The sequence below is a fragment of the Stegodyphus dumicola genome, chromosome 12 (genome assembly GCF_044657685.1).
Source record: "Stegodyphus dumicola isolate Sdum_Otavi_A_Nest chromosome 12, ASM4465768v1".
Lineage (NCBI taxonomy): Eukaryota > Metazoa > Arthropoda > Arachnida > Araneae > Eresidae > Stegodyphus > Stegodyphus dumicola.
The window spans coordinates 97,653,866-97,666,328 of NC_140779.1; the positions used below are offsets into that span (position 1 = coordinate 97,653,866).

Consider the following 12,463-nt stretch of genomic DNA (forward strand, 5'->3'; position numbering starts at 1 on the left):
AACAGAGTGGATATATATATAAATATATTTATATATGTTTGGCACAGCGGATTGCAACCAAAATACAAGGTGCACATCTACATCTTATTCTAGTCCTATATACAAAATTTCAACGCTCTGAGGCTGCTAGTTTTTGAGTTATGCGAGATATGTACATACTTACATACGTTCATACAGACGCCACAAAAAATTCTCTTCAGAATTCATTTTAAAGTAGTTTTATAATTGTTTTGGAGGAAAAAAGTCTTTTATTCTGTCCTTACGTAGAGTTATCATGCAAAAAAATCGTTAAATTGCATTCGAAAGTGGTTAAAATGAATATTTTTGTTGAAATATGCTGCCTGAAACTTTTCGTGATGATTACAATACTTCCTTTTTAGTTCGTACAAGGAAGTAAAAATTTTAAAAGCATTTAATAATAACTTTTTAATTAAATTTTATTATTATTTTTTAAGACGATGCTTTGAATAAGGAGTCCATTCAAGCAATACAGAAAGCAATATTTTTATTGTGCCTTGACAAAAAAGTACCTGATACAGGTTGCCTTAACAGGAAAACACATGTTGCCTTACAGACTATCCATGGTGGGGGTGCTAAATGGAATGCAGGCAACAGATGGTATGATAAAACTATACAGGTAATTTTTTTTCCCTCATGTTAGCATTTACTTGAATGCCATCGATTTTTTATTTAATGTTTCAAATGTGAAATGTATTTTTAAATTACACTTTAATGCTTATTTTGAAAATGATATTCTGGAGATAATAATTTGTACCTTTAGTATGAATGTTCGATTGAATAATGAAAATTAAAAACACATGCTTAAAAATGCATTAATTATATAGTTCTATCAAAGCTTTTCTAAGCTTGTATAAAATTCTGCTAACTTTTTCAGCCTGAATTAAGCTCTAAGTGACATGATGGCTTTTATCCATGCATGAAATTTGCCAGTTAATGTACATTGTTGTCACATGAACCAAGCAAAACAAAATATTTAAATATGCTTTAGTGTTTAAAATATTTTGTTTTCTTATTTTTTATCATTTAGATACCTCTGTGTTACATGAATGTAGTGTAATAAAAACGAAAAGGGAAAAACTTATTAATAAAAATATGGTTAATATAATGCTGTCTGAGAGTAGGTCTAAAATGCCTTACTGCTTGAAGAGAAATGTATCATATTTCTTTCTTTATCTAAGCAATTGTAAGGTATGAATGAGGATTAATATCATACTCATGTCTCCATTGTTTCTAAAACTAAATCTGAAAGATATTCTTGTATTTTCATTACCACTTCAGTAGCATCTCGCATTTTTTGAAGGTCAGTTATGGTTCTCGTTAACCACTTAATGACACTAGCATTTAGATACATATCTGTTAATTGATCATCAGAACTATTATACTTTTCTTCCATCTTCAGTTTCAATAATAATTATATCATCACTTCAAAAATGTGACGTAGCTGAAGAAGGAAAGCATTAATTAAATGCATTATTTTAAACTTAAGCAATTGCTGTTATTTTTCATGTTATATTCTGAATTTTTTTAGAATTAAAAAAATATTAAAAATTCTACTAAGCTTTCAATTGTAAAAGAGAAATGTGAAAAATTTGTGCGGTATTTAAACACACAAATTCATAAACTGTCATATTAGAATGTACACCTTACACATACACAACAGAATAACAAAAGTAACACATTAGTGAAGGTTATATATCTTATAATTTTTCATTTTATATGTAAATGTTTTCCATTGTAACTTTTTTAGGCTTTTCATGAACTGATTTTGATTTCAATTTTTTTAATATTTAGTTTATCGTAGGTGAAGATGGTGTAGTTGGTTTAACTTATGAGCATAGCCCTGCTGAAGGTCCCCCTATAACTAGCATGATGGATCACATTGTGCAGTATCTGTGAGTATTTTAAAAGATTAAATATAAAAGTCTTTTATGAGAAATACCTTCTGAAATCTTATAATTAATATGAAAAACTAATATGCAGAATAATATATGCTTAAAAATTACTTTTCATTTCTAGTGAAAAAACTCGTGGAAATAAGTGGCTTCCTTCAAGTGCTATTACCCAGCCTAAGAAGCTGAGATTTAAGCTCTCTGATGATACAATGAAAGATATTGCTGAAGCAGAGCAAGATCTTGAAAAGTAATGTGACTCATGAAATTTGAAATTATTTAAGCTTCTTTAAATATTATGTAAAAAATATCATTATAAGAAATTAAGAATTCAAAGTTTTATTTTAAGTTTCATAATATACCCTACCTTTTTAATTTAGAAGTCAGCTGAGGATGATGGTTCGGTAAAACCATCGAAACTAGTCCTGTGAAAATTGGAAAATATAATGCTGATTTTTGTTGTTTGAGTTCTAAATTAATATTTGTTTGGCATGTTATTGTATCTTAATTAAACCCTACCTTTTGTTAAAATTTTAAAATATTTCCTGTGGGCAAATTAGAATCATGTGTTAAGAAAATTAAGACAATTGCTTTAATTTCCAGCATATGCCAACACCCAAAATTAAACATTACCTTTTTACCTCAATATTAAGCACTGCCTTTGATCATTAACCCCTTAACTGCTATGGAAAATTTACAAGATTCACTCCCCAGTGGCACCCCTTTTTTTACACAGGTTGCTCGTAGTTATGTGATGTTTTGGGGAAAACAAGGGCAAGTTTTGCAGTCTAAAAAGTGTTTATTTTTACAAAATAAAGAATAAAAGAAAATACAAAATTTAATTTTTAGAGTAAAAGTATAATAAAAATGATATTTGTGTAATAAAAAGATCCCAAAAAATGTAGTTTTGATCAGTTTATTTTGAGATTATTAAATATCAGGGTTCAGTGTTACACCTTGTAAAATCTGATTACCTAAAAAACATAAATTTCTTCTAATTGTTTGGATGCTATAGGCAAGTTTTTTATATCAAGTTGTAACCAACATCAAGCATCTTTTAGAGTATAATCACAATCCTCTTCATCTGACATACTATTATATTCTGAGGTGTCCGATCCTGAAGATGATGGTAAGTACTAATCTATTAAACGAAAATGGAACACACAGAATAAAAAAAAGACGTTTTACTAAAACAGAAACATGAGCAATAGCCATACAGTCATTACTTTCACATTTAAGAAACATCCCCCTCTCCAGTTCCTCCCCCCTTCTCTGAAATAGTATCCTCTTTCGCATACCCTGTCAAGGTCATTGTGGTCTTGCATTCCAAAGCTTTGTGAATAATTTTACTGGTAGCAGTGCAAAACAAATAAAATTATTTCAGAAGGGCATACATATTATACACCTGGGGCAGTTAACGCATCAGCTGAGCAAGGTGTATATGTATGCCTGCGGCAGTTAAGAGGTTAAAGCATACTGGAAGATATCTCTACAGCACTTTGTTGTAGTGAAGATGTTTACAATGAAATGGTGCAACAATATGTGACTCTAAATGAGTTTTGAAAAGTGGAACAGGGTCACTAAATCTTCAAGAATGAATCGTAATTAAAATATAATAAAAAGGTACCCAAAATACAGCAATGCTACAGCTTATTTGTATGCAGTGTTGTTGTAGATTAATTTAGGATGCAAATAATAGGTAGTGAGGATGAAAATAATCTTTTTTTCTAAACAAAAGATAATAGTCTATTTGCAGTTTTTTAACACAGTATTGTGTACTTAATATGACTAGACACAAAATGACTAAAAGCATTTATCTTGTAATAAAATAAAGAATGCAAATACAGCCTCTTGAAGGCATTGGTGTATGGTCAAAATCCATCAGTAATTTAGCCATCTCTTCAAAAATGTAGCCTGGTGGAGGTGACCAATATTATACCTGTAGGTGGGGATATGTATAACTATTAATACCCATGCATTCTGTGAAATTTAAACCTATGCCCAACTATATGGTAATTAGTTTTCCTAGTCATCACTCTTGAACAGGGCAGCAAATAATAATAATTAAAAATGTTAGCATAAACATTCTTGAATTGCTATGCAAAAGTACTTGTATAAAAAGGAAAGTAAAATAATAGTTGACAACATAATATTGTGTCTTTATGGTTAATTAAAATCCTACATATTTAAAAAGATAAAATTGCTTTTGCATTTTTTTTATTTGCAAAAATTGAATGTAAGTGATATTTCATATATCTAGGAATGTAGCTTGAGTGAATATAAGTTGTTTATTAAGTTAAATGAACTTTTAAATTTTATTATTAATTCAAAACTAATGAATGTGTACAATTTTTTAGTCTTGTATCTGATTTGGAAATGTCATGCTTTACTTATGAGCCTTATGGTAAAGAATTTATTAAATCACAAAAGTTAAGTCCTGATAGTTACATACAAATGGCCATTCAGCTGGCATTCTACAAGTAAGTAAATATTGTTTATACTTTCTTTACCTTTTTAAAAGATAATTCTTAATGTTATTTTTTAAAATTTTCATTTATCTTTTTCATGTTGTTTATTTTGTTGAATATGCAAATGTGATTTTTCTAATACTTTTCGGCTTTTTTATGTTTTGGCTAAGCATCATTTTTTTTTATAATGATTAACTGTATTTGGTTTTCAATGATAAACAAATATAATTAAATCACGAATTAAAAATCAAGAAAAAGGTCAACTGTCTAACCAGAAGTGCACACATCAAAATTGAAACAAAAACAATTCAATAAATTATCATAATAAATTTAATGTAAAAAGTGGTGATGAAAATTCCTTGGTCTTTTTTAAGGAGCCTTTGAAGAATTTTCAACATAGCCACATTTCTGAATTATATCTATATGATTGTGAATACTAATTAAAAGAAAGTTATAAAATAAAAAATTAATTTAATTTAAATTCTTAAATTAAAAGTCCTGTAAAAGAATATAATTTTTTTATTTTAATTAATCATCAAGATAAAGTCTGCTCTGTCATAACCCCAAAATAAATAATATATGAAGGATTGGGTAAAAAACTAGAGCAATCATTGGGTAAAACAAAGGCAATGTGCTTAACACTCTCAGCATTATGGACAGAAAATTCCGTATAGAAGGGCGGCTTTCGTATTCATTACACATGTATCAAGTTTTGGTTTGTATGTATATTGGAAGAAAAGGAATCAAGGTACAAAGTGAGAGAGTAATTTTATAATTATAATCAAGAAAATGCCATTTTTTCATGACATTTTGAGAAACTTTGAGATTTCAGGTCTAAACCCATAACACTCGGATTAACAAATATTTATTAAATTCAAGACAAAGAAAAAGAAGAATTGCTAAAAAAATCTTTACAGAACAAAAGGTAAGAATTATAAAACAAAAGCAAAAATAATTCCATTTAAAGTTTTGTGGAAACAAATTTATGTAGAAGAAATTAATCAAAAGTAAAATAAATAAAGAATTTGAAATAATAAATAATGCAGAAAAGTTTCAAAATGGAAGGGTATATGGAAAAATGAAAGGCTTATAGCCTGAAATGAAAAAAAAATAAATAATAATAATAATAATAATAATAATTTAAAATTAAAAAAGCAATCTACCTAAAATTGGATTTAGAATTAGGTATCCTTAGATTGCCAATAGATGGCGGTAGTGTTTGTAAAAAGAAACTGTGATGTCATAATTATGTATATATATCAGTTCGTCTTTGGTGTTCGTCAATAAACATTGTGTGGAATAACACTGTCTGTTTATTACTTTTATCCAGTCTCTATCCAGGTCTATCCAGTCTGATTTATTAAAGACTTACATATATTTTGTTTAATATGGCAGTACTTTTGTTTTTATTTTATTTTATTTTATTTTATTTATTATTATTTTTTATATTTATTTATTTATTTTAAGCTCTATTAATAAAGCAGCTGTATTGCAATACTGTTAATTTTTAGAATTTTTATTTTCCAAACTCCAGGAAAATGGAAATAAATTATTAAATTTGCAGTTTGTTAATATGCTGTACAAAATGAAATCTGCAAAAAATTCAGCACAAAAGTCTAATATCTGGAATGATCTAATACTCAGCCTTTGAGACCACTAGCAAAAAGAAAGAAAAAAATCAGAATTCTTCCCCCACTTATGAAATCTAGAAATGGAGAACATAATAGTCAGGAAAAAGCAGGTGTGATGTAAAAATGATTTTTTTAAACTGGCTAATTGAGATTCTATGTCACACCATGGCTAATGACAATGCATTGATGCTTTAAGCCTTTGAATATTGGGGGCTATAGTATTTTCCTATCTGATCTAACAAAAAGTAAAGTTTCAAGACATATTTTTATTTGAATGTTGCTCATACTCTTTTTCGTGTATCAGTAAGCAGCAGGGAAGAGATAAAGAATTAGATTCCATGGAACCTCAGTTAACATAACAAATTGCATTCTTCTCTAACTTTTTGATTTGAAGCAGCTTATTATTTTATTCCATCTACTATTAATGTTATCAAAATTACACTTGTAAGTAGCTTTTTATAAGCCAGTGCTGAAGTAATCAGTTCTAGAGGGAAGTCCCAGATTTTAATATAAAATGTGATGTGTGAGGCATTGTAAGATCAAGAGAGGGCATGTCTGCAAATTTTTTTTAAATACTTTGTGTAATATAGCCAGCTACCATATTTCATGATGATGACAGCCATGTATCTGAAGGTTTTCGGTTATCACAAGAAAAAGCAAAATACTCTGATTAATGGAATATCAGAAGAAATACTGAAGTCTTACATTACACTGACAATACCTCAATCATCAAATCTATGGAATGGCAAATATTGGTAGTATGGTTTTAAATCTAAAAAATACTGCCATTTTGGCTTCAAGTCACATTTTAATTTCATATGGTTATTATTCAAAAAAAAAAAAAAAATCTGTATACAAAATACCACTTTCGTGAAGAAGTATTAATAAAAGATATTCATTTTATAATTTCTGGGTATCATTTTACTGAATTTAAACTTATGATCTGAAATCCAGAATTGCCAAAGAGTTCTAAAGATTCTGGATGTTGAACTTTGTACTGTAATAACAGATACTTTAGTAAGAAAATTTTCTTCAGCTCTTCTGTGTCACGTTACTCCTGCTTTGCCAGCCGAAAGAGACTGGTCACGTGATTTACTGATCGCTTCGATTTGTTTCTCGGAGTGAAAATAGGGAAGATGAGTTCTGTTGTGCAATACAAAGAGTCTCTTGCTTAAATGCCGACAAGAATAAATAAAAACAAACAACGTATAAAGGAGATATGCACAAATGGAAAATTACTGAACAAAAATCAGTTTAAAATTTTCACGAGAATAACATACACACACACAGAATGAAAAACACATCTATAATAAACTTTTAGAATTTATTTTAACGATTGTAAGCTAAAATAATTGCTGTAAACATGTCTGAAAAATTAATTACACTAATTATTTACATTAAAAATTAATTATTTGCATTGAAGTCTTTAAAATAGTGCAAAATTAAAGAATTTCTTACTTTGGGTTTCATTAAGCAATTATGCAAAAACAATAATAAAAATATTTCAGTTGGAAATTTAACCTCTGTCGAATCGTCCGAAAAACATTCTGAATCGTCATCATCGTCCAAGGAAATAAATAAAGAGTCGCACATTTCTTCAAGTATACCATCTTTTTCCCAGTAAGCGTTTTCCAAGCTTTCTGCGTGTGCACAATAGTTCTTCCATTTTTCAATTGTAACATTTTCTATAGCGTGTTCAGTAAGCTTTAAGAGTTTTTCCATGTTTATATCTGCCGTTATGTTTTGTGCACGAATAAAATGTTTGTTATCTGCCCAAACATACTCTATAGCATTTATGTCACAGTGATATGGTGGCAGTCTCAATGCTGTGAATCCATGTTCTTCTAACATGACATCAAATTTATATGATTTTTTCAGTGGCAAATGTTCTTTAACAATGTTCTTTTGCATATTTGGTGAGTACACAATATTGTTTGAAGTAAGCCAATCCATTATACTCTGCTTATTATGAGATGAATTTGGGGACTTGTTCAGTTGCACTGAATGGTAGGTAGCATTGTCTATTACAACAATGGAATCCTTTAGTAAATTCGGAATAAATTTTTCTGTTGCCCATTTCTCAAATATATTCAAATTCATTTGCCCGTGGTAATCTCCTGTGCTACAATTAGCTTTATAAATTAAGTTTGTGTTTGGAATTTGGAATAAATCCCATTTCCCTACCTGCGCATAAAATGATGATTCGCCTTGATGCTGCTCTCGTCTTCACAGCTCTGAATACTTCCTCCGACTGCCAACATTTTCCAACCGTCAAATTACTATCGATCCAAGTTTCATCTACGAAAATAAGAGGCCTTTTCTCTTTTCTGAATCTGTGAATATTTCTCAAATATCTCGTTCGCGAAAGTACTATATCATTTCGTTCTATGATGACTTTTCTTTTATTTTTACAATTTTTCCAACGTAATCCGATTTCATGAAGTATCTTTCGTAGGGTTTCTTTCTCTCTTGGAAAATTTATTTTTTCCTTTATCAGTAATTTTGGAACAGTTGGTACCTTTTTCTCCATCACATAAAACTCGTGGACAGTTCTCCTTATTACATCAAGATCAAATCCGTCTAAAGCCACATTTTCTATCGTTTTCTTTACAGTATATTTCTTAGGCGAAGGAAATCTGGGGGGATCATTTCGGTTGCCTTCTTCACGAATTCTTCTGATGGTGCTCTCCGATACACCGGCGATAGCAGAAGCTCGTTTAGTAGCATGCGATAATGGGATGCATACAGAACCCCTTATCTGCTTCATTATCACAAAATGTAACAACATTGTGCAAAATTCCTTTGGTCGAGCTTCGAAAGTGCTTGCCTTTTGAATTCGATGATGCTTTGGAATCCATGAGCAAAAATATCAAACAAAAAAAAAAAAAAAAAACACAAAAGTATTAGACAATAATTAATTGTGACTGATATATCGATCTTGAGATGGAAAAAATTGAATTTAAACAAGCACAAAAGGGAGAAGCTAAGAACACTCTGAGATCACTGAAGTAATTTCCAAGCAAGTATATTTTTCCGTCCCTCCAGACCTTCCTTTCTCCCCCCTGACTTGTTCCATTTTCTTGGCAGCGCGTCAAACCCAGTCTCTCTCGCTTGGACAAGCAGTAGCTCAATATTTATGTCTTCCAAATCAGAATGAAGATTCCTGGCTGTATTATGTGTTATTTTGGTTCTTTCTTTGAAACTGGTTTTTTGCTTCAATATGTCATTGCTTGTAGGTATTACTGTATTATATTATTACTTTTTGGGCCAAAAAAGCTAAGGTTAAAAAGGTTATTAAAAATCATAATAATGCCATTTTGTTTCATAATTATCTAAAATGAAAATTCCAGGTGCTGAGAACAATAAATTGCACTCTGAGTACTACAAGGATAATTCAAAAAATGAGGTAATAACTGCTGTTACTGTGTAATAATCCTCCAGTTATATAAATTCCCTTCTTGGGGAACAGCTAAACCTCAGCATTTAAACACTGCTTGTAAATGGTTTTAAATTAACTGGTTAGAATGTTGAAATGTGAAAGTCAGCTTGAAAGTTAAATGTTGAAATGTGAAAGTCAGCTTGAAAGTTAAATGTTGAAATGTGAAAGCTGGTAAAAGTCAGTAAGGCTAAAGTTGAACCGCAGCAGAAATATATCATGAGCTTATTGAAGTATCCAGTGCTGTCATTAACATAACACAAATTTATTTCTGGCACTCTGATTTTGATAAAAGCATGCAAGATGAGCAACAATGTGCTCAAATCAGCACATTTGTCATGAACGTCATTGTTTGATTTGTTGAAGCATTGATTCAAGACTGAGTCATAATAACCTTCCTGAACAACTGAACTACCTGAAGACATATTTACAATGAACTTGACAATATCCTCTCTGAGCTACAGACCATAAAGCCACAAGGATGGGATTATTTTTTATGCAGTTTATGGTGAAGGTGTTTCGTTCTCGCAGCATATTGTAGCAGAAAACATTTGAGTGTCTTATGTAAACATTGAAATGATGCAAAAATTCCATGTCATGAAAATGTGGAGTTGATGTTGATTTCTTCTGTGTCTGCATCAATGCTTTATTATACCAATTGGAACAAACGTTTGAACAAGCATAGACCATGTTGAAAAATAATGTTTTCCTGGTTTGTTATCTGCCTTCTTAATTGTCTTCTTATAAATGCAGTTTTGACTCTTCCCTAAGAATTATTGATGCATTAATTTCAAAAATACATTTATCTCTTCATAACAAGAAATTACAAATGAAGGACTACCTTTCAGTTGGACTGTATGCTTTGCAAGCATATTTTTTTTCTCTCTAAAATTTACTGATGTACTATTTATTTATCCTGTGAATTATGGGGGCGGGGAGAGAATTCATAGAACAATAACTAATGAGTAGAGATAAATGCATTAGTGTTGATCTCATACCCATAGTGACAGCCTGACATGCATACTTGTATTTACAAATTTGTAGGCAATGAAATACCCCTGATATTTTTAGTGCCCATTAAAATAGTTTCTCTCTTACATTTTAATAATGTATGTTGTTTATCAAACTTTATCTCTATATAGATTAATATACTAAATTAAGTTATATAATAAAATTAAATTACATTTCATATTTAACAGGATACATAATCAGATAGCTGCTACATATGAATCAGCTTCATCTCGTAAATTTCTGCATGGACGAACGGAAACTATACGCTCAGCTTCAATGGAAGCTTTGGACTACTGCAAAATAATGACCGATAAATCCTCTCCTGTGCATACAAAGGCTGCAGCATTACGTTCAGCTGTAGATGCTCACAAAGAATACACTCTACAGGCATGAAAATTTTGCATTATTAATCAGTTTTGATAGTTTTTATGACTTCTAGTTATTTAATATAGCATCCTTTTATTCACATGCATTTAAATGATATAATTTAACAAATAAAACACTCAGGTAATCTGTTATATGTTTGAATTAAGGCACTTTATTCATAGAATGTGATTATTATCACATTCTATGAATGTGAGTATTTCAGCTATTTTCTAGAGCTTCATGACTACATCTAACCAGTTGACCAAAAAATCAATGTTGGCTTGTTTTCTGTTGTTAATAATATTTAAATTTGCTTTGAGAGTGATATTCATCATCTTATTTTAAATGTTTTTATAGGGCAGTAGTAATGATCAAAGCTGGTATATTAACCATTAATTTACCATTCTGCTAAAATAACATTCTCAAGACAAATTCACACACAAATTCTAAAGTTTGCTATGAATGTGTTTTTATTAATTTTTCTTTTCTACTCTAGGCTGTAAATGGTTTGGGAATTGACAGATTATTGCTGGGATTGAAGAAAATTGCTCTAGAATGTGGCATGAATATACCTGAATTATTTCTTGATGCAGGTTATACAACAAGTACTCATTTCAAACTCTCAACAAGTCAGGTAATACATTTTTTATAATTTTTTCCCCCAATGGCAGATTGTGAACAGTTACAGTGTAACACAGTCTATTAATCTATACAAGGCCAGATGTGGTGGTCTCTTTATTATGGAGGCACCTAATAGATGGGCCACCATCACCTCCTATGAAGGGACGGACAGTTACAACCATGCCTTCTCAAGGATTCGAACCCAGGCCCTTCGGTATCGCAGTCAGCTTCCCTAACCACTATACCGACTGTGCAGCTTTTTTATAAATATAAATATATAGTACTTAATTTTAAATTCTTTGTATAACAAAATGACTTTTTACATAACTTATGAATGTTATTAAAAGAATGATCAAAGCCAATTTAACTTCATTTGAAAAAATTTAAATAAAACAGAACATAGTGAGAGGAATTTCTAATCCAGTATCATGTACAGCAGAACTATTGATTAGCATTAGTTTTGTATGTCACAGATAAGGGTTACATTAAAAGAACTGAGTGAAAAAGACTATCAATTGTTAAGTTAAATTATTTTCGAAAGTGATATTTTGCATACCAAACATTGTCTGGATCAATACCGAATATCAATGTACTGTATCATCTGGGATCATACTTGATGAACTGGAATCACTCATTCTGTCATATTCAATGCAGTTTTAAACAATTTTATATAAAAAGAATGAAATATATAAATAGGTTCTAAAACTTCAAGGAACTACATCCACCCAAAACAGTGTCTAGTTAAGCATTATGTGATCAGAAATGCATCTCATCATCCAAAGGTATTCATTATAGGAAATCAGAAATAAGCCACATTGCTATTAGTAGCTGACTTCCCTCTCCCACACACTATACACATACACAGTCTGGGTCTTATTCATTTGATGAAGAGACAGTCAAAACATTTAAAATTCATGCTGTGAGATTTATATATATTACCTGAAAATTTGTACCCTTGTTGTAATTAATTAAAACTTTCATCTATAGTACACATTTAATATACAAATAGTAAATAATAAT

The 12,463-nt window shown here is 30.2% G+C and overlaps 1 protein-coding gene across 3 annotated transcripts in view; it reads left to right on the forward strand.

The window, feature by feature from the left end:
- The window catches only part of LOC118196395 (carnitine O-acetyltransferase-like), a 68,800-nt gene that overhangs the window by 48,258 nt on the left and 8,079 nt on the right, over positions 1-12,463 (forward strand). For 2 of the 3 annotated variants that reach the window (XM_035367844.2, XM_035367843.2), the window contains exons 8-13: positions 456-637; positions 1,813-1,913; positions 2,038-2,160; positions 4,268-4,390; positions 10,645-10,843; positions 11,319-11,456. In XM_035367844.2, coding sequence (XP_035223735.1) covers positions 456-637; positions 1,813-1,913; positions 2,038-2,160; positions 4,268-4,390; positions 10,645-10,843; positions 11,319-11,456 — 866 coding nt within the window. The remainder of the gene's footprint in view (positions 1-455; positions 638-1,812; positions 1,914-2,037; positions 2,161-4,267; positions 4,391-10,644; positions 10,844-11,318; positions 11,457-12,463) is intronic. The other variant, XM_085806709.1, reaches the window with a different exon arrangement.